Genomic DNA, 22,514 nt, shown 5'->3' with positions numbered 1-22,514 from the left:
GGGAGGCTGGCTGAGATCATGCATGGGTGAAATGTAGCCTGACATCTGGCATTTCGTAAGCTCTGAACAACTGCTTATGTAATTTATATGTATATATAAACATAAACATATATAATTTATCTTACCAAAATACATGTACTACTGGAAAACAACATCCCAATATCCCAAAATAAATATATGTGTGTATGCATATCAATCATTATTAAGTAAGCCTCTTCTTTACCAGGTCTTACTCCTATTCTGTACCAAATCAGAGAAAATGGGTGACTCTTTGGAAAGTATTACAAAGTAAGTTCTTTATTTTTTTTGCTTTTTAGCCCCACACCCGTGGCATATGGAGGTTCCCAGGCTAGGGATCCAATTGGAGCTACAGCTGAGCGAGGCCAGGGATCAAACCCGCATGGTTCCTAGTTGGATTCATCTCCGCTGCGCCACGACGGGAACTCCCAAAATAAGTCCTATGTCCTTGTCAGCTGTTACCTTTATTGTTGATGATCACACTGTTGTTATTATCACTGAATAAGAAACAAATTACAGGGCCTTTGGAACCAGAACTCATTAACTCGACCCACTGATTAACTAACAGGTTTCTCTGCTCTACAATTTTAGGAGACAAAGGAAAGTGAAATCCCCTAACAGATGGAGATGGACTACGGTTAGAATTAGGCTAGGGTAGGTAGTCAAAAAACTAGGATCACAAGGCAAATCTCCCGCTTCGGTAAATAAGTTTTATTGAAACACAACCCAGATCACTAGGTTATATACTGTCTTTGGCTGCTTTTGCAGTACCGTGGCAGAGGAGAGTAAGAGAGACCTACAAAGCCTAAATCAGCTACTTCTCCAGCCCTTTACTGAGAAAATTTTGCTAACCCCTGGGCTAGAAAGAATGAAACAGGCCTAGCGCAGCCTCTGGCACACAGTAGGTCATCAGTAAGTATTTGTTGAAGAAATGAATAAACCAAATAAATGAAAAGGCAGGAAGCAGCTGATTTATTGCTGGCCCTGACCTATCAAGGTCTTCATGAAGTCACAGCCACTTCATGTTGATGTGTCAGCTCTATTACTGTCCCGGGGAATTGCTGGAGCCATTGTTGGGAATGAATAGGGCATAAATATCACTTGTAAATCAGATACAACGGTACTGGGTCCCTGCCAGTGGTCTCCAAGTGTTCCATCCTCTATTCAAGTAGGAGAAGGAGAGAGGAAGCCGGGAATAGCGGACAGTACATTGAAACTTACGTTGAGATAATCCAGAGAATAGAGAGCAAAGGGGCCAGACTCTAAAACAGTGCATTTTGTCTCTCGCTACAGCAAAGGAAAAGGATGCAGACAATTCCCAATCCTGTGAATCTCTACAAAGTGCAGTGAGAAAAGGAGACTCCACATTCAGGGAGATTGATTGGTACTGTCATTTTAAAGATAAAAGCAAGGGAGTTCCCACTGTGGCTCAGCAGTAAAGAACCTAGTATCGATGAGGGTGCAGGTTCAATTCCCTGGCCCTGCTCAGTGGGTTAAGGATCTGGTGTTGCCATGTACTCCGGTACAGGTCACAGATGTGGCTCAGATCCAGTGTTACTATGGCTGTGGTGTAGGCTGGCAGCTACAGCTCTGATTCAAACCCTAGCCTCGGAACCTCCATATGTCCCACGTATGGCCCTAAAAAGCAAAAAAAAAAAAAAAACAACAAAAACCTGAGTTTAGATTTGGCTAAGGATTGGGCTAGACTAAATTATGTGGACACCACTGTCCACTAAAACTTGTATCAAAGTTCCTAGCTGAAATGTAAAAGCCAGGTCTTCCTACCTTGGGACGTGGACTCTCTAGGCCCAGGCTCATCACTGATCTCTGTTTCCATCCACAGAGCTGAGCACACTGCCCTGCGCTCCGTGGCCTAACCCACACAGACAGACCAAGACCAGACGGATGGAGAACTGAGGCAGGTCCTAAAAGAAGTGGTAGATTGGCTGTCCCAGAAGGCAGCTGGGTAGTAAGAGCAACAGCTGAGGACTTCCTCGGTGAAGAGACCTGGCCTTGGTCCCTGGACCCAGTGTGCCCTGAGAACTCGTCATTGGCCCAGCATCCCCCTCACCTCCTAGGATCAGTAACCTGAATTTCCTCCAAAAAACTACCCTTTCCCCATTCTCAGCCATCCGGTTTAGCTGATGAGCCCCCTCCTAGTCCTAGGGATGGATCCTAATTTGTTTATACACAATGACCCCTAGCCATGTTCACAAGCTATTTTTAAGAACAACAAATCTCCATGGCTTTAATATAACAGGGGTTTATTTCTTGCTCAAGGGCCCTAATGGATGGGCGACCTTTCTCCATGCAGTGATTCAGGGACCCAGGCTCTTTCTCCCTGGGTGACCTGCCCGCCTTAAACACATGGCCTCAAAGTCGACCTGAGGGTCATCCCACTCAGCCAGAAAGCAAGGAAAGCAATGGCATTACTTCACTTCTACCCACCTGCATTGGCCAGAATTCTGTCCCGTGGCCACATCTAACTACAGGGAAGGTTGGGAAATGTAGTCTAGCTGTTTATACAGAAGAGATGCTTGACTTGGTAAACAGTGAGCTCTTTCTGTCACAGATGCATTTAACTAAATCCAGCCAATGATGCATGAAGATAAGTTTGCTGGGAATTCAGGGAAAAAGACACTCTCTTTTCCCACTGATTGGGTGGGGGTGAAGGGACTGCACCTGAACCCCTGGGGCTATGAAGCAGTCTGGGGATGGGGTCAGCCTGGAAAAAGCAGAACTAAGATATGCATCCTGAATCATCACTTGAATCCTGAATCGAGCAAAGCCTGAAGCCAAGCCTATCTCAGGACTTTTCACTTGTGAGAATCAACATACTCCTTTCCGGCTTAAGCCCATTTGACCTGGGTTTTCTTTCATTTGCTAATAAAATTATCCAAGGTAAACCATTTTTGTGGTTTACCAACAAACTCTGCCCTTCCCTCCTCCCAGTTCTGTGGATGGCAAAGTGGCACCAAAAAGAGAGGTTAAGACTTCAGAATCTGTAGCCAAACTACCTGGATTTGAACCCAAACTGGCCCTTGAGCACTGCTTCATTGTGCCTCAGTTTCCTCATCTATAAATGAGGAATACGCACAGCACAGGATTGCTGAAGATTCGTGAGATAATTTACGTAAATGCTGAGAATAATGCATAACACTTAATAACACTGTAAAAACACTTGTCATGATTATGACATGATGTGCTAAATCCACGCCATTCCCTTTGCCCGCACCTCCCAAACACCCTCACCCTTTCAGCTACCTGATGCTCCTCCAGCCTCTCCTCTCCTTCTCTCTTCCCTTCCACAGCCCTCTCTCCTCCTGCTATCATAATTGGCGTGGATTGTGGAGAAAACTTCTTTTACTATCCAAAAAAGATCCACTAACTCGCCCTGCATGAAATAGACTTTTTGGACCCTACAGGTGCCATATGTTAGCAACCAGCCATACCCATAAGCCCAAACTATCAAAGACACAAAGCTGTATTTTTCCATCTGTTGTCATGAAAATCCTTGGAAGGTGGCAGAAGGGGACCCAAGGACAAAATTCAAGATGCCAGTTTCACTCTATTAAAATGTGAGGGACATGAGCTGCCCCATGAACCACAAGCAACCGTTTATTTCCTCAAATCGCCTGTCAAGGCCTCATGAACTCGATATGATGTGAAATCTAGCATCTATTTCAAGAAGATTCCACCCCACCCTATCTCCTCATAGTCCACAATCTCCAGGGGATTGTACAGTCTAAAAGAAGGGTTCATGGGACTCCCAAACACAGGCTGGGAGAAAACTGGAGTCTCAGGACCTGTCATTACACCTTGCTGCCACACGGGGTCAGAGTTCAAAGCACACGCCGCAGGTCCCCACCGCCGGGGCATCCTAAGGCCCACTGCAGGCCGAATTCACTCCTGAGGGCGGTCCATCCTGATCGCAGTGCCAAGTGCAGCAAGAGGGCCTGCGGCGCTCCCAGGGTCACTGCTTTTAAGAATCCACTCTCTCAGTTCACGAGCGCAGCCACCTTGCACAACAGCAGCCAACCCGGACTAGCAGAGTCAGGATTCCCTCTAGCATCAAGGGCAGAGTTCACCTTCCGCCTTTTCCTCTACAACTTTTGCACCATTTTTTCCTAATGGGTCGCATTATGCCTCCTTTTCTCCTCAGGAGACCAGCCTCCACGCCTCCCAGGTGTCCCACTTTAGGAAGGGAAACTGCCCCCAGGGAGCACCCCTCCCACGACAGGAAAGCGCACAACACATTCAGAACCAGGGGCGCATCCAGCAACGGGACGAAGTCAGGTCTCTTGCTAACTCCTCGTGGTCAGGCAGGAAAGTGAGAAGGAAAGGGAACTGAGCCATGTGCAGTTCATCTCCGCCCCCAACTGCCCAGATTTTAGCGAGACTTCAAGAGACTGCTTTTCCTGTGTCTGCTGATGCAAATCCTATTATTTTTATTAATCTACAGGACACAGAAGAGAATATAAATTTTGTGCTTATTTTTGCTAAAATCCCCCTCACTTGCCCTTGGACTGTTTTGGATTGTTTTGGACTCTCAGGGGGTGGCGCATGGGCCTTTTGAGCAGGACCACAAAAATGAGCCATGATACAAGGATACTAGATTTTTTTTTAACTTGTATTTTACTTAATCTGCATCCCAAAGCATGTAGTAAGCTGTTTTTTATTATAATTTTTTCAATAACCTCAATGCATACAAAATGTAGGCAATCATTAAAACATTGAATTATAACAAATGCTGGCAGTAGACAGTTTTGTGTTTTCTTTTTACAGCCGCACCTGCAGTATATGGAGGTTCCCCGGGCCAAGGGTCGAACTGCAGCCACATGTGCAACCTATGCCAGAGCTTGCTGCAATGCCAGGTCCTTAATCCACTGAGCCAGGCCAGGGATAGAACCCAAATCCTCACAGATACAACGCTGGGTCCTTAACCTGCTGAACCACAATGAGAACGCCAAGTAGATATATTTTTTGAGAGTAGGATTAATAAATCGGATCTTTGCTTTCTCAACTACCCGAGGTTTCTTCTCAGCTTTTCCCTTCTCCGCCTTCTTCCCCTGCTCTGACTACCTTCCTCATTGTCTCACACTTTTTACTCCCGTGATTTTTTTTTTTGCCTCCTTGATTGTTAGCCATATTCAACCAGAATGTTTTAATCAATGTATTTATAAAATGTGATAGTCTCAGTTCTTTAACAAATGGTTTTAGTGAAACTCTTTCTACCTCCAAGACACAAACATACCAAATTATGAAAATACAAGAGCTAAAATTATAAAACGCTTTCTAATGAATCACAGGGGAAGACTTTCACAACACTGATTTCACAGTGATTTGTTGGATATGACATGAAAGCAGAGCTAACGAAAGAAAACGCAGACAAACTGGACTTCATCAAGATTAACTGAGCAACAAGCGACACTACCCAACAGAGTGAAAAGGTAGCCCATGAAAACGGGAGAAAGTATTTATAAACTATACTTATGAAAGGGATTAATATCTGGAATACATGAAAATCTACAATTACTAAAAAAAAAAAACAAAACCTGATTTAAAAGTAAAGGACTAAACCAAAAGTCTACAAACAATAAGCACTGGAGAGGGTGTGGAGAAAAAGGAACCCTAGTACACTGTTGGTGGGACTGTAAATTGGTGCAACCACTGTGGAAAGCAGTATGGAGATTCCTCAGAAAACGAAACATAGAACTACCATTTGATCCAGCAATCCCACTCCTGGGCATCTATCCAGAGAAAACCACAACTCGCAAAGACACATGTACTCCAATGTTCATTGCAGCACTATTTACAATAGCCAAGACATGGAAACAACCTAAATGTCCATCGACAGAGGAGTGGATCCAGAAGATGTGGTACATATACACAATGGAATATTACTCAGCCATTAAAAAGAACAAAACACCAGCATTTTTTGCAACATGGACGGACCTAGAAACTATCGTGCTAAGTGAAGTCAGCCATACAATGAGACACCAACATCAAATGCTTTCACTGACATGTGGAATCTGAAAAAAGGACGGACGGAACTTCTTTGTAGAACAGATGCTGACTCACAGGCATTGAAAAACCTATGGTCTCCGGAGGAGACAGTTTGGGGGGTGGGGGGATGTGCCTGGGCTGTGGGATGGAAATCCTGTGAAATTAGATTGTTATGATCATTATAAAAAAAAAAAAACTATTAACAAACAATATGAAGCAAAAAAAAAAGGACTCAAATAGACATATCTCTAAAGAAGACACACAAATGTTCCATAACTGCATAAACAGATGGTCAACATCATGAGTCATTAGAGAAATGCAAAGCAAAATCACAGCGAGATACCACTTCACACCCATTAGAAGGGCTTCTATGAAAAAATAAAAAATTACAAGCACTGGCAAGGATGTGGCAAAACTGAAACACCTGGGCACTGCCTCTGTGACTATAAAATGGTACAGCCACTGTGGAAAAGTGTGTAGTAGCTCTTCAAAAAATTAAAAAGAATCACCAGATGATTCAGCTGTTGGAGGAGGTCATGGAGAGACAGTTGAGAACTGACTGACCAGGGATCTGGACCCTGGGGATCGGAAGCCCCTCACCCCCTCCCTGTCCTTGGAATGCGCGTTCCGCTCGCCTTGCCTTTCGGGAACTAGAAGCTGCCCCAAGAACACAGCCTTGAGATAACCAGGGGTTGCTGAGACCGTCTGGACCCTATAACTGACTGAACCCCATATAAGCTTTTAAGACGCCGGCAGGTAGGCAGGCACGGAGCTCTGCTGTCTTGCAGCCCTGTAACAAGCCTCCTAAGTAAGTTCCCTTGCTTATTAAAACTACCCCTTACCAATCTGGCATGATCTGCATCTTGCCTGGGTCTCTCCTTGCCCTCTGCGTACAGGGACTGGATTCAGATTTCATCCGGGAAGCTCCCGAGGTCATGAACCAGCAATTCCACTCCCGGGAATGCGAGAGAACGTCAATCTAAAACGAAATGAGAACCTCATGCACGCGCCCTCAGAGGACCGAAACTTTCAAACAGACCAATTTCCCATAAATGCCTAATCTACAGAAGACAGAGACTTATCTCCTGATGAATCAACATCCGCCAAGAATCTCTCCCCATCCTCAAGCCAGTGAACTCACCCCTGGACGCTGGGCTGGGCTCTCTGCTCTTTGCCTGTAAATCTAATCCACCCCAAACCCTCCATGATTCACCAGCGGCTTGTACAGCCTTAAGAGTTTCCCAAACTGCAGTTCCTCTGCTATCCCTAAAAAACTGAATTTGTGCTCATTTGAGCTCCCCTCCATTTACTTCTTTATTTGGGTCCACAAGTTTAGCCCCCAAACAACTGAAAGCAGGGACTCAAACAGCTAAGTGTACACCCATGTTCCCAGCGCCACTGTTCACAACAGCCAACAGATGGAGTCAACCCAAGTGCTCATCAAAGGACAAATGCGTAACCAAATGTGACTATACACACAGTGAAATATTCACCCTTAGAAAGGAAGGAAACTCTGGAGTTCCCGGTCACGGCTCAGCAATAACAAACACAGCTAGTATCCATGAGGATGCAGGTTCGATCCCTTTGCTCCGTGGGCTGAGGATCTGGCATTGCTGTGAGCTGTGGTGTACGTCACAGACACGGCTCGGATCCAGTGTTGCTGTGGCTGTGGTGTAGGCCAGCAGCTACAGCTCCGATTTGACCCTAGCTTGGGAACCTCCATATGCCACCAGTGCTGCCCTTAAAATAAAAAAATTTAAAAAGACAAAAATAAAACAGTCTTTCCTTGACTCATTTCCAACCCCACCCTCCCCAGTTAGTGCATCATTTCTTTGCTCCCCATCTGCTGTAGGATCCAATGAAAAAGAAATCTACTCCATCTCCAATTTCTCTCCTCTCATTCTATCTTAAACCTACTCCAATCAGGCGCTCTTCCCTGCCTTTCCACTGAAACTGCTCTCGCCGAGTTCACCAAAAACCACATTGCTAAGCCCAGAGGGCTAGCCTCAGTCCTCACCTTACTCTGAGGCAGGAGACAGATGGGCTCCAGGATAAATATTTACAACTTGCCTCTTGTTTATACTTCTTGAGACAGGAGATAGGTACAACTAGCCTCTTATTTATACTTCCTGAGGCAGGAGCTAGGTGGACTCCAAGACAAACATTTACAACCAGCCCCCTATCTACACTTCCAGGAAAAAATAACAGGCCAAGGCAAATAATTAAACCTTTCCTGGGCAAAAGACCTAGAGGTCACCTACTTCCCATCCTCAGGGTCAGGATGCTACACATAGGTCAGAATAAGTCTAGATAACCTTCCCACAAGGCCTTGCTTTGGAATCCCCGGTGGCCAAAAGACGTGCCTGCACACGGGCTCCTGGGTCCCGTCAGGTGTGAAAGACGAAACAAGATAATTGGCCAAAGGAAGACAGAGGCCTGAAGGACCGCCCCCCACAAGTGGTCGAAATCACCCCCGGGCCTCTCCTCCTTTGGGTGTGGAGCACCCTCTGCTTCCGCCTCATATAAACTGACTCCTTCTCTGAGGGCTCTCCCACCTGCTGTACTGTGTCTCCAACAATAAACTTTATTCCTGTTTTTACAGTCTCTGCCTCCTTGCAACAGTCTTGCTTTCAACAGGGGGCCAGAATCAGGGCAATTCTGCGTGAAGCTTCTAGCTGGTCTCGTGGCTAGGACTCCTGGTGTTCACTCAGGCCGCCCAGGTTCAACCCCTGAGCAGAGAATTAAGATCTCGCTCCCAGCCGTCACTCACTGCTGTCTCTCAAGGTCAAGTCCACCTCACGTCATCACTCGACACAGGTGAGCATCCCTCCTGCCTGTCCCAGTCCTCCGGCGCTTCTTAACTGCAGGGTCCCCGGAGCTCTCTACGGAGCTGCACTCTTTGATGACATACCCTACCCCATGGCTCTAAATACAACCTACCGTGATGCGACGTCTCAAATGTCTACCTGACTCCAGACTCATGTACTCAACTACCCCCTTGACATCTGCGTTTGGAGAGCTCATCGCCATCTACAGCGTATCACATCCCAAACTGAACTCCTCGGTACCCCCTGCACAACTTCCTTTCTCCACGGACAGCAACTTTATCCTTTGGCTTACTTAGCCCAAAAGCTCCGCCGTCATCCTCTCTTTTTGATTCACTCCTCATCCAACTATCAACAAAGGTTTTGGCCCTCCTGACCCCTTCCCACCATCTCTGTACCCCTCCCCGTAGTTCAAGGCAGCATCATCTCCTGCCTGGTCTGTTGCAATAGCCTGTTGAGAGGTCTTTTTCACTTGCCCCTCCAAGGTCTATTCTCAGCACAGCAGCTAGGATAATGGGTTCCCAACAGAGGAGGGACCCTGTGTTTCCTCTATGCAGAGCCCTCCAGCATTTCCCAGAAGCTGCACCCAGGTCCTTTACCTTTACCCCACTTCCACGTCCACCCCAGGGCCTTTGCTCCTTCTGTTCCCTGCAGTGCTTCCCACGGATATCCACTCAGCCAATCCCCTCACCACCTCTGAGTCTTTCCTCTTCAGTGAGGATTACGCTGACTTCTCTACTTACTATGCCTTTCCTAGCTCTCCAAACCCTCTTTACTAGGCCCTGCTGCCTCTGTCTTAACATTCCTAACAATTTGTTAAGGAAGGGCCCTGTATTGTCATTTTGCACCTGGCCTTCCTTAAAGATCTCTACTTGCCTCTGTCTTTGTGATTTGCAAAACAAAGAAAATGATCATTCCTTTCCATAGGAATTTTGAGAGAACTAGATGACATACATTAAGTCCCAGGCCTGTGAATGTTCATAAATTCATTCAACGATAATTTACTGTTTGTCTACTATGCATCAGGCACTGAGGAAATGCCTAGGAAAAATTGCTCTCATGCAGCTTGCACTCCAGTGGGGCAAAGAAAGCCAGTAACAAACAAGACTCTGCCGCATGGGATAAGTACTCTGCGGAGAACTAAAGTGAAGTGACACAGGGAGTAGTCGACCACATCTTAGGTGATGGGGGGGCGGCCTCTTTGTGGAGGGACATTTAGATGAGAAGAAAAAAACAACTATGCAAAAGCCAGAGGGAAGAGCATTCTAGGCAGAGGGACTAGCAGGTGAAAACGCCAAAGACGGGAACTATCTTGAGGTGTGGGAGACAGAAGAAAGGCAGGATGGGTACAGCCAAGGGCATTAGAAAGTGCTGCAGGACAGAGCCGGGGTGAGGGGGGGACCAGAGCCTCCATCAGGGAGGACCCCAAGCCATGACGCCTAGTGGGTGCTTGGTTGAAGTGCGATGGCAAGCCATTCAGGAGTTTGTAGCTGTAAACGCTTGGTCTTACTTATACGGTTAAAAGACAACTCTGACTGCTGCTTGAAAAATGGATTCACGAGGCAGAGGTGGAAGGAGGGGGTTCAAGTAGAAGCTGCAATGCTACTATGATACTGAAAGCCAGAGATGACAGCAGCTGGAACCAAGGGGACAGTGGTGGCAGTGATGAGAACCGGTCAGAATCACATGGTGAAGGTAGACTCTATAGGAGCTGCTGGTACAATGGGTGGAGAGCAAAGGAAGAAAAACAAAAATGACCTGAGCAATTGGGAGGATAAATGTTCACGATGATCAAGTAAATACCAAAACTTAAAACGCAAATACCAAAAAATACCAGCTATGAATTGGTTGATTAATACTTAATCCTATTTAAGAACTAGGATGCTATCCTGAATTAACATCCTAACCAGAGCTCCTGCTGTTGGCTCAGCGGGTTACAAACCCAACTAGTATCCATGAGGATGTGGTTCGATCCCTGGCTCTGGCATTGCCGTGAGCTGTGGTGTAGGTCACAGATGCAGCTTACGGTGTGGCTGTGGCTGTGGTGTAGACTGGCAGCTGCAGCTATTAGACTGCTAGCCGGGGAACCTCCATATGCCACAGGTGTGGCATAGTTCCCATCTTTGGCAATTTTACCTGCTGTCCCCTCTGCCTGTAATGCTCATCCCTCTGACTTTTGCATAGTTGTTTTTTTCTTATCTAAATGTCACTCCACAAAAAGCAAAATAATAATAATAACCTAAGAACATCCCAACCAGGAAGGTGCCCTGGGGATGGTATGCACCCAATAAACCCTGGTAGAAGGAATGAATGAACTGGGAGGAGGGAGACTGCTAATGGGGAGGGAGGAGGGGAAGCCAAAGAGAAACTTTGCCTATTTTACAGTTTTTGCCTGAAGCAGGACCTGCTGACTGGTCTCCACAAAGAGGAAAAACAAAATCACAAAAAAAGAAAGTTTACTGCATGGAAAGATTTGACCTCACAAAGGAAAAGGAAAGGGCCAGGAGCACAGGGAGACACGTGTTTGGACACGTCCCCTGCTTGGGAAAGCTGACTCCTGCAAGGGCCAGGATCTGATGAGTGTGCAGGAAACCCTTCTGCCCTGTCAGTTCCGAAGGACCACCGGGTGCATTTATTGACTCTCTCAAAGCGCTGCGCAGGAGCACAGGAACCAAGAGCGGCGTTCAGGGCCAAGTACAGGCATGGACGTTTATTTACTCGTCTGTGCGCTCAGCACTTTCCGTAGGTTGGAAGCATAAAGGAGAAGCAACGCCATGGCCCCAGTGTACATGCCACCTGGAGACACAGTATTTCAGCCTGAAATGATAGGCCCTTGAGCCCTGGTATCTTATACTCAAAATAAGAACCTCCCTGTAAATTCGGCCCCTGAGAAATGGCAACGGACTTAGAGGGGGTCTCTCTATAAACAGTTTAAACTCTTTTCTAATCACGCATAGTACTACACAGGTACATGTAGGGTACACCACATGAAATTGCCAGGATTAGTCCATTTTTTACCTAACCAGTGACATTTCACATGGTTCAGCCTGACACTCCCCTCTGCAGGCTGATGAAAGAGTCAAAGCAAAGCACCACCATGAGAACAAATCTTTTTTTTTTTTTGTCTTTTCTTGAGCCACTCCCACAGCAGATGGGGGTTCCCAGGCTGGGGGTCGAGTTGGAGCTATAGCCACCGGCCTACACCACAGCCACAGCAACTCCAGATCTGAGCCATGTCTGCGACCTACACCACAGCTCACCGCAACGCCGGATCCCTAACCCACTGAGCAAGGGCAGGGATGGAACCCAAAGCCTCATGGTTCCTAGTCGGATTCATTAACCACTGCGCCACGACGGGAACTCCAATAAATCTTAGCTTAACTATATTGCTGCCACATCCTCCTCAAAATCCTAGAATGTTTCTGTTTCCTTTGAGAAAGTAATTTCTGAAGGATTTAAGAAAATTCAGATTATTTGGGGGAGAAAATGTAATTTATCTATATTCCTCTTGGATGCACCCAGAATTCAAGCCAATCACCAAAGGTGCTCAAGGCTTAAAGAAGTTTGGAGGGAGATGGAGTTCCTGCTGTGGTCAGCAGGTTTAGAACCCAATTAGTATCTGTGAATATATAGGTTCAATCCCCGGCCTTGCTCGGTGGGTTAAGGATCTGGCCTTGCCGTGAGCTATGGTATAGGTCACAGCTGCATCTGTGATTTGGCATTGCTGTGGCTGTGGTGTAGGCCAGCAGCTGCAGCTCGGATTCAATCCCTAGCCTGGGAACTTCCATATGCCACAAGTGTGGCCCTAAGAAGAAAAAAAAATCCAAAGGAATGCGATACGGGAAAACTTACCAAAAAACAAGGAAATTTTAGAACGATTCGTTTAGAAGAAGATGCTATAGCAGAGCTGAGTGGTGGTCAAAAGCAGAAAGAACTAATTTGGGGCTCAGGGAACTTAAAGAAAAAAGAAGAGTATGTTTCAATAATGTTTGGGGAGTGGTGTGGAATTTTACCTGAATTATCTAACCTGATTATCTATATAGCTGAGAAGTTCCCACTTCTGTGAGTTATTCTGGCAAGGATCTGTATTCAATGTTTACTATATATCACTCTTCCAGATATTTATCAGTTAAGTAATCAGAGTAAAAAATCTGTGCCCTAGGGAGTTCCCATCATAGCTCAGTGGTTAATGAATCCAACAAGGAACCATGAGGTTGCAGGTTCCATTCCTGGCCTCGCTCAGTGGGTTAGGGATCCAGCGTTGCCGTGAGCTGTGGTGGAGGTCACAGATGCGGCTTGGATCTGGTGTTGCTGTGGCTGTGGTGTAGGCCAGTGGCTACAGCTCTGATTAGACCCTAGCTTGGGAACCTCCATATGCCTCAGAGTGCAGGCCTAGAAAAGGCAAAAAAACAAACAACAACAGCAACAAAAATCTCTGCCCTAAATGAACATACATTTAACTGCGGAGAGAGGCAGCAAACAACAAAAGAAACTTGAGGATTGTCTGGGGACTTGGGGAATGATCATGCTAAGAAGCGGCAGAGGTGGAGTGGGAGTAGAGTGGTCTGCGTGGGTCTCCTGGAGAGGGGGGATTTGAACAAGGGCTTGAAAGAAATAAAGGAGTTAATCAAATGGCTCTTTAGGGAAGACCTGGGCAAGTTACTAAGCGAGAAGTGTGCATGGCAGGGATGTGCTGTGCAGAGCTGGTGTGGTACCTGGCCCTGGAGCATGGCTAAGTCCTTTGACACAGAATAGGAAGGCTCTGTCCATCCAGTCTGCCCATGTCAAGCTATGCCGTGGACAATAAGACCAGGAGAGCCCGCAACGGACCATTGGGCATCAGCGACACTCCAGGTCTGGCCCACAGCCACCCACGCCTGTGGTTGTCTGGATCCCAACCATACTCCTCACAGTTGCTCTTGAGGACCTCTGGGTCCTTTTCTCCTGTGACAACAAATAGGACCAACTCAGTTCACCCTTGCAATGGCTGAATTAGATGAACCACGATCATCCCTTCATTAGCTTAAGGCTCACAGATCAGGACGGTGGTCTATCCTGAGAGGCAACCACACAATTAGAGTAACATCACCCAGTGTCTGCTCCCAGCTCAAGCTAACTGACACTGAATCCCTTTATGCCACCACTTTCACATCTACCAAATCAAGGCATTACCTCTTGCCCAGTCTATTTCACACGGTTATAGTAAAACTGAAGCAAGATGATATGCGCACAAGTACAGTGGAAGTTATTATGCACAATGCAGTATGACTTACCCACTTCAGTGTCCTCAGAGCCTAAGAGTGTCTGGTATTCCATAAATATCTGTTGAATGAATGAAAGAATAAGTAAAATTTACAGTATGAGAGCAACCCCCCCCCCCAAAAAAAAATCATCCTGTTAGACATGACATATGTCTACACAATCAAATGCATTTGGGAGTACGCAGGACAACTATCTGTATAAGTCAGGCCAATTAAAATATTATTTAGACTTTCACTTGAAAACTTTTTGAAGTTATTTCAAAACATGGTATGAAACTACAAACTACTCTCCCTTTGGCTTAAGTCATTTGATGTAGAAAAGCGCAAGATATTTTTTACCCAAAGCAGGGAAGGAAGAAGGACAAAGAAAAAAGAATTCAATATTGCTCAGCACATGGGTACAAATAAGAGCTTTAAAAAAAAAAAAAAAACAGACAAATGTGGATTTCTTTTTAGTAATTTCCCTCTCTGGAATATAAACAGTTGTTGAATTGTTTCAATGTTGCAATTTGATGTGAAGGAGAGAAGAAAATATTCTGTACTCTGGCCAAGCTGTTTCAGGGGTCAAGAATTCTTCCCAATGAGCACATGAAAAGAATATTCAGGAGAATCAACAGCAAGCGATTCCTATAATACAACTGGATTCTGCTGAAAATGCCTACTCAGCATGAAAGCTACAAGCGAGGGCAGAAAAACACATCTCTTCTCCTGGGAGACTACCTTTGATACTACTTGAAATTGTGAGCTGAGATTCTGAGAGTCTGTTTTGTTCTGTTCGTCCCACCTTAGCCAGAATTTACATCTTATCAAGAACCTATGTGTGGAAAGAATCTGAAAAAAGAATGGATATGCGTGTATGTATAACTGAATCACTCTGCTGTACAGCAGAATTTACCACCATCTTGTAAACTACAATAAAACTTTTAAAAAATGGAAAAGGATTGCATATTGCAGAGCTTCTCACCCATAAGAAAAAATGCGATTGAAAAATAAAATTGTTTACAATTTGTGTGAACATTGAAAACATTATGCCAAGTGAAATAAGCCAAATACAAAAGGACAAATACTGTACTTGTCCTTTTTCATTGTATGTCATTACCATCAAAAAAAAAACAAGCTCTTGGAGTTCCCGATGTGGAGCAGTGGTTAAAGAATCCAACTAGGAACCGTGAGGTTTCTGTACGGCCCCTGGCCTTGCTCAGTGGGTTAAGGATCCGGCGTTGCCTTGAGCTGTGGTATAGGTTGCAGACAAGGCTCAGATCCTGCATTGCTGTGGCCCTAGAGTAGGCCGGCAGCTATAGCTCCGACTCCACCCCTAGCCTGGGAACCTCCATATGCTGCGGGAACGGCCCTAGAAAAGCCAAAAAAAAAAAAAAAAACCCAAAAAATAAATAAATAAGCTCTTTACTTCCACTTTATCTTAGCTGAAAACCTTTAACAAATGGGAAGGTGTTACAAGGTAAGAATAATAGCATTTTTATTTTTTATTTAAGTATAGTTGTTTTATAATATTGTGTTAGTTTCAATAATAGCATTTATTAATCTGTTGTGAACCTGAACATATTTTTCTCAATCCTCATAGCAACCCTACAGTACAAGCCTAATTAGTTCCATACTGCAGATGAGTCAAATGAAGCTGTTAAGTTCATTATTCGAAGTCTCGGCACCCCTTGATGCCACAGAAAAGGCTTAAACTCCTGTCTATCAGCCTCTGAAGATGAAATATTGGGGAGTTCTCGTTGGGCACCCCATCTTAAAGGGGGTTTCCAAAAGTAATAAGATAAAAACCAATTTTTATCAAGAATCACATTAGGCTCGGAGGGGTCTGACTAGCGATAAGAGGCATTTCCAAATAGTTGTGATTTTGAGACCGTGGGTAATCATCAGTAAAACCCACTTCCCCTGTAACCTGCCCTCGGGAAGCAAGGCCCTTTGAATTGTAATTCCCAAAGACTCACAGGTCCTCCAAGCGCCGCGAAGCAGCCTAAATAAGATATGTGCCAGCGTTGTTTTCCAGGACTTGGAGTCAGCGCCCTCCAGTCCGAGCCGAGCTGGTTAAGACTGTAAAGAACCACCGCCCTCCAAACATCTCCCACGCCCTCCACGCCCTCCACGCCCTCCACGCCCTCCACGCCCTCCACGCCCTCCACGCCCTCCACGCCCTCCACGCCCTCCACGCCCTCCACGCCCTCCACGCCCTCCACGCCCTCCACGCCCTCCACGCCCTCCACGCCCTCCACGCCCTCCACGCCCTCCACGCCCTCCACGCCCTCCACGCCCTCCACGCCCTCCACGCCCTCCACGCCCTCCACGCTCCAGCTGGCCCTTCCACTTTATTCCTTATCCCATAAATTGCGTCTGGAGGGTAGGTTTAAAGTTTGTTCCCTGGCTTTTGGGCTTGGCTGCCCTTGTGAATAGACCCTCTTTGCTACAAACCTCAGCACTTGGGCGTTTTGGCTTGCTGTGCGTCAGGTAAAACAAACCTGCTTTGGTAATGGTTTTCTCATATTGAAAGTTTTCAGGGATTCGTTATTTTCTCTTTTCTATGTTTGTACTTCCCAGAGCCCCATTTTCATTTGGAAAAATTCTACAGGTTTTTGGATCTGTTGAAGCTATGTGAAGCAACTTTCAGTTTTCTAGCTAACTGTTCGAGAAAGATCAACAGCTAGCTGCCGTTCTGAGATCTTTTTCTTCAGAGTTTGGTAAAAGCTGCCAAGAGAATGAAAAAGGAGTCTTAACCAGGAAACTAACCTTACATGTCAATTTCTTGTCTTTTTTTTTCCCCCTGCAAAGCAAAAGATAACAATTAATCCCTGGTAAACAGGTTTGTTCTATTTGAGAAGCATAAACTCTAACCTTGTGGTTATCTTACAAGGTCCAAAAGTTACCTTACAAGGTCCTTGTTCAAGATTCAAGCTCCGAAGCAGGTCCTGTGGGTGGTTACTAAGCATCAACCTGTGGCTTCACACTGCTTGGGTTCACATCTCAGCTCCACCCCTTACTAGTTTTGTGATTTTGGACAAGTGAGTCAACTTCTGCCTGCCTCAGGCTCATCTGCAAAATGGGGTAGTATACTGTAATTATACCTCTTTCCTGGGCTTGTGGTGAAGATTAAATAAGAGGGTTGAAAATTAAGAGTGTCGGGGAGTTCCCTGGGGGTCTAGTGGTTCAGACTCAGTGCTTTCACCACTGCAGCCTGGGGTTGATCCCTGGTCTGAAAACTGAAATCCCAAATCAAGTCACTGCATGCTGCGCCAAAAAACCAAGTTGTCTGGCACATGCAAAAGCTATGTGTGTGTCTGTGTCGGTGATGTTGAGAATGGTAACGGTCAGTATGATGATTGTCCGTTCTTGGAATGCTGCTCCAAGCACAAGTGAAATGCTTTATTAGGTAAAGTTACCAAGAACTGAATCTCAGGGACTGACATGATACTGAGAAAGGAGCACTAACAACTCAGCATCCATAACCACAGAGGATGCCCAGCAGTGTTACCCAGGAGGTATCCTGGCCCTTCTCTTGCCTTTTTTCCTCTGGAAAAAGACTCCGGATTCAAATCAGGATATTAATCCTCTCAGGTTGTTGCTGCTGATCACTGGGGCAAAGGAGGTGAGAGCTAGTCCAGGGGGATGGAAGGAGGAAGCAGTAAGAGGAGAAGAGCAGCCCTGGGGAGAGGAAAGCCATTCCCAGGTCTTAAGTAACTGCTGGCGGCACAGTAGAGGGGATATGAAGTACTGTTGATTAAAAACCCTGTGGCTCGAAATAACTTTGATCAGGGACACATTACAATAATCATCAAAAACAATATGGACCCCGGTAAAGAAAGTGACATCCTGCCCCCCCGCTGAGGACACGCATATCAGCTGAACTGGGTCAACCCAAGGACAGAGGAAATCAAGAGCTGCCTGGAAGCTACAATGGGCTAAGAGTAGGGATTCGTGTAGCTGTTGTCTGTGACATTAGCATCTTTAAATGATAAAGTCAAGAATGAGCATCCACTGTGTGGTACGCACCATTTTAAGGACCTGTTCATTGCAGGTAACACTGGGGAAGCAGTGTTGGGGATTTGAAACAACCTAAAGAACCTTTGTTCATAGCAATCAAACAAGCCTAACAGATATAAAATTACTCAGAAAAAATATATATATATTTTTTTAGGGCCACACTCGAGGCATAGGAGGTTTCCAGGCCAGGGGTCAAATCAGAGCTATAGCTGCCGGCCTACGCCAGCCACAGTCACATGGGGTCTGAGCCATGTCTGTAACCTACACCAGAGCTCACGGCAACACCAGATCCTTAACCCACTGAGCAAGGCCAGGGATCAAACCCACAGCCTCATGGTTTCTAGTTGGATTCATTTCCGCTGTTCCATGATGGGGACTCCTCAGAAAATACTTTTTGAATTTATTTTATAGAAGTTAGTTGACTTACAACGTTGTTAATCTCTGCTGCAAAGCAAAATGATTCAGTTATATATCTTTCCCATTTTAGTTTATCAGAAGATACTGAATATAGTAGGACCTTGTTTTTTAGCCATTCTATGTGTAATAGTTTGCCTCTGCTGATCTCAAATTCCCAAAACATCCCTCCCCCACTCCTCCTCCCTCTTGGCAACCACAAATCTGTGTCTGTGAGCCAGGCAATTGCTCTACAAAGCCATGTGTTTAAAAATGCATTTCTCATTGAGAACTATGTCTAGATACTCATGTTGCAACAGAAGAAAGGCTGGGGGAAAAATGTAATTGTAATGTATACATGTAAGGATAACCTGACCCCCTTGCTGCACAGTGGGAAAAAAATAAATAAATAAATAAATAATTAAAAATGCATTTCTAATACAACTAATAAAGCGTATGAACAGGTCCTGGAATCCCCGTGGCCACTGGCAAGTTAGCTTCTAAGTAATTTAAAAATAGAATACTCAACCTGCTAAAATCTAGGATAGTATTTTACTAAGATCAATAGAATGTATATCTAGAGTGCTAAGATTAGTTGGCAAAGAGAAAACATCTCTTGGTCTAAAAATTTTGGAAAATACTGCTTTAGGCAAAGGTGAACTGTTCTTTGGTTTTTCTGCCTTATGTCTTGCTGCAGGGCTTCTCAGAAAATTTAGTGAGCCAATGAGAATGGTCAACCCATAAAGGACAGAAGAGCAGGGTTTTCCAAATTATCTGATAAGAATTCTTCCCTGCAGCATCTTTTACCCAACTATTTAGAAAACAGAAGTATAGATTCATCTTACGTTTTCCCCAGGAATCTAACCCATTCCAAGTCCCAGATATTTATCCATGTTTTTCAGAGAAAAAGAATCAAGCTTCCAACTTCTCTCCCTCGTGTATTAGTTAAGACAACACAGCTGCTGTCAGATAAATCTGTCTCATTGACTTTACACAATAGTTTTTCCTTAAGTAGCAATCATCCTTGCAAGTGGAATCACCTGCGAAGCTTTGACAAACAAAACCTTCAGTGCCTCTCCCCCCAGCCCCCCCCAATCTGATTTGATTGTTCTGGAGTAGGGCAGACACTGGAAAAAAAATTAAGCTCCTCCAAGATTCTAAACTGGGTTGAAATCCACTGAACCAGGGGACCGTAAAGACTGCCTCATCTGGCGTCTTCTCACTCAGACCCTGGGTTAGCCTCTGAGGGCTTATCTGCCCTGGAAGTGTCTTAGATTATCGACCAATATAATGTAATGTTTCAAAACTCCAAAGAGAAAGATTTTACACAAAAAGGATTATTTCAACAAAAATTGTCTCTATAATTGCATGAATCTCCCAACTGACTCAGTGTCATGAGATGTATACTTATAAGCCTGCCCTGTTGAGAACCCAGATTTTATACTTTGTGGTGCTAGGCCACTTTTCCATGATGTCCGTGGGACCAGAGCACCTGGTCTCACCTGGCTACTTATTCATTAAATACTGGGGTTTTTGAAATTTTAATTTTAATTTATTGATTGATTGATTGTCTTTTTAGGGCTGCACCCTCAGCATATGGAGGTTCCCAGACTAGGGGTCGAATCAGAGTTACAGCTGCCAGCCTATACCACAGCCACAGCAACACCAGATCTGAGCCTCATCTGCAACCTACACCACAGCTCAAGGCACCACCAGATCCTTAACCTACTGATTGAGGCCAGGGATCAAACCTGCGACCTCATGGATGCTAGTCAGATTTGTTTCCAGTGAGTCGCAATGGGAACTCCCACTAAATACTGTTTTAGACGGCAAAAGGTGGTGGTCAATAGGACTGGCTGTGGAGCCACCCAGTTTGAAAACTGGATCCCCACCTACTAGCTGTGTGACCTCGGAAAGGTTGCCTATCCTCTCTGCCTCAGTCTCCTTGTCTGTAAAATGAGAGGAACTGGCCTGTTTCACCAAGCATTATGAGGAGTAAACAGGTTCGTCGGTGGAGAAGGCTAGAATAGCGAGTAGCACATAGCCATCGTTTGCAAAAAACTTACTATTATGTCTTTTATTTGCAAATGCAGGTCTCTGCTCCAAGCCGCTGGGGATATAGAAGAGGAAGGCTGGCCCCTCTCCTCAAGGAGTTCACATTTGGCCATGGGAGGCAGACCAGAGGACTGTGTCAGCTTTCATCGCATGATGTGCAAAATGCTGAGATGGGCTCCAAGATGATACTGAAGGAGCGGGACGGGACAGGAAGCTTTTCTAAAAGAGGTGCCATTAGGTCCGGGCCTTGAAGCTTAGGCGAAACCTATAAACTCAGTTATTTGCTGTTGAAGTAACCTGGAAGAGGGGAAAAGATGAATCAAAAACCCACCCATTGGCATCTGCAAAGAGATTTGTGGTAGTTTGCTACCACCCTAGTCCAAGTCGATGACCCAGCTTTCTGCAAAATCCTCTCCCTGCCTGGAATTGTGGGCACTCTTGCATATTCTGCCCGAGGGCTAGCTCAGGCCTTCATGCTCAGAGAGAGGGGCCTGCAGTTTTCCATGGTGTGGTTGTATAGACGTTGGCAGGGCCTGGGTCCAGGACCAGGCAGGACCAGCGGCGGGATGGGCAGAACGGTAGGAGGCAGGAGCTTTCATAAGGCACAGAAGTTCCGGATCATGTCTCTGCCTCAGCCCCTTCAGGATATCCTGTCATTGAGCCAGGACATGTATACAGTTGAGAGTGGCTGATTTCACTAGATTGGCCATTTTTCCTGTCTAGAGGAGGCAGGGCTTTCATATCTGTTTCAATCCAGGAAAAGGAGAGGAAAAAATTTAAAGCAAACACGGAGATGAGAAAGAATTCACTTGGGCGTGCATCAAACGAAGTTAAAGTAGCTGAATAGTTCTGACAGGTGCCTGATACAGAGAAGGAGCCAAAACGTCCTCGCCATGCTACAAAATCTAATGCTTTTTTTCCTGGGACTGGTGGCACAAAATCTCTGCTCCCTGCCTGAAACAACAGAGCAGGTAAGATGATTAAGTTGCATTTTTTAGAAAAATGTTGTTCATTTTCATGAACTCCTCAAAAACTTTGTTTTCCTATATTGTTATGGGTAAAGATACTCTCTGGGCCGCATAAAATAGAAAGCTTGTGGAAAAGAGGACGGTAAAGAGGATCCGTCTAAAGGAGAACCAAGCCAGTTGGTTCTCTTCCATGCTAAAATGCCGCCCCTGCAATCGGATTTGAGCGCTAACGTTCCTCTCTCTGTGGATTTTGCTATCTCTATTGTTAGTGTGTTTTCAGCCTTATTACTGAATTCTTCCCATTGCACTTTTCTGGAGGTAGAAAACAACAGTAGCTCTAGAGAGAAGAGTAGAGAGGAGCTCTGGGGCTTCCAAGCTGGGTGATGGAGACACAGTGTCGCCAAATGTGCCAGGAATTCACCCATATACCCACCACATGTGGCAGTAAAAGTCCCCAGGGCCATCAAATCAATAGCCCGCGCGAAGTACACCAGCACGCCCGCCTGTCCAGCAGGCTCATGTGAGTTATCACCACGCAGCAAGTTCCATATCAGCTCTGTAGCAAAGTCCAGACTAAAAGAGGGTGTGTGAGAGGCAACCTGAGTGATTTACTTAGAATTCATTTCACAGGATATGGTTTCTGCTCTATTCATAACAAAACATAAACATGATTCTGCATCTGTGCTGGGCAAATTTTTATCAACATCAGTTGGCTCTAGCCTGATAATATTTTTCACTAAAACATTGGAAGATGGCGTAATGGTTAGGTGCTCTCGCTCTGAGGTTGGATAGAGGCACGTCTGGGCTTTGCTTTGTTTAACAGCACTTTCCAAGGACCAGTGGCTGTGCTCCATGGCTTACTAGCCATTCAGCCCTGAGTGAGGTACTCAGGCCCACTAAGCTCCCATTTCTCCCCTGACGTTGCTCCACAAGCAGCAGTAATTACCCTCATCATCACCGTTATCACTGAGCGCTTGCTTGGGTAT

At 45.5% G+C, this 22,514-nt stretch overlaps 1 protein-coding gene across 1 annotated transcript in view; it reads left to right on the top strand.

Moving 5' to 3' along the window:
* Positions 1-21,324: 21,324 nt before the first annotated feature.
* The window catches only part of STAB2 (stabilin 2), a 163,627-nt gene continuing 162,437 nt past the window's right edge, over positions 21,325-22,514 (top strand). The window contains 1 exon segment of the mRNA XM_047788161.1: positions 21,325-21,531. Coding sequence (XP_047644117.1) covers positions 21,454-21,531 — 78 coding nt within the window. The 5' untranslated portion in view covers positions 21,325-21,453.

This window comes from Phacochoerus africanus, chromosome 7 (genome assembly GCF_016906955.1).
Source record: "Phacochoerus africanus isolate WHEZ1 chromosome 7, ROS_Pafr_v1, whole genome shotgun sequence".
Classification (NCBI taxonomy): domain Eukaryota; kingdom Metazoa; phylum Chordata; class Mammalia; order Artiodactyla; family Suidae; genus Phacochoerus; species Phacochoerus africanus.
The sequence above is the reverse complement of the archived record's forward strand: the minus strand, read 5'-3'. Positions and strand labels throughout refer to the sequence as shown.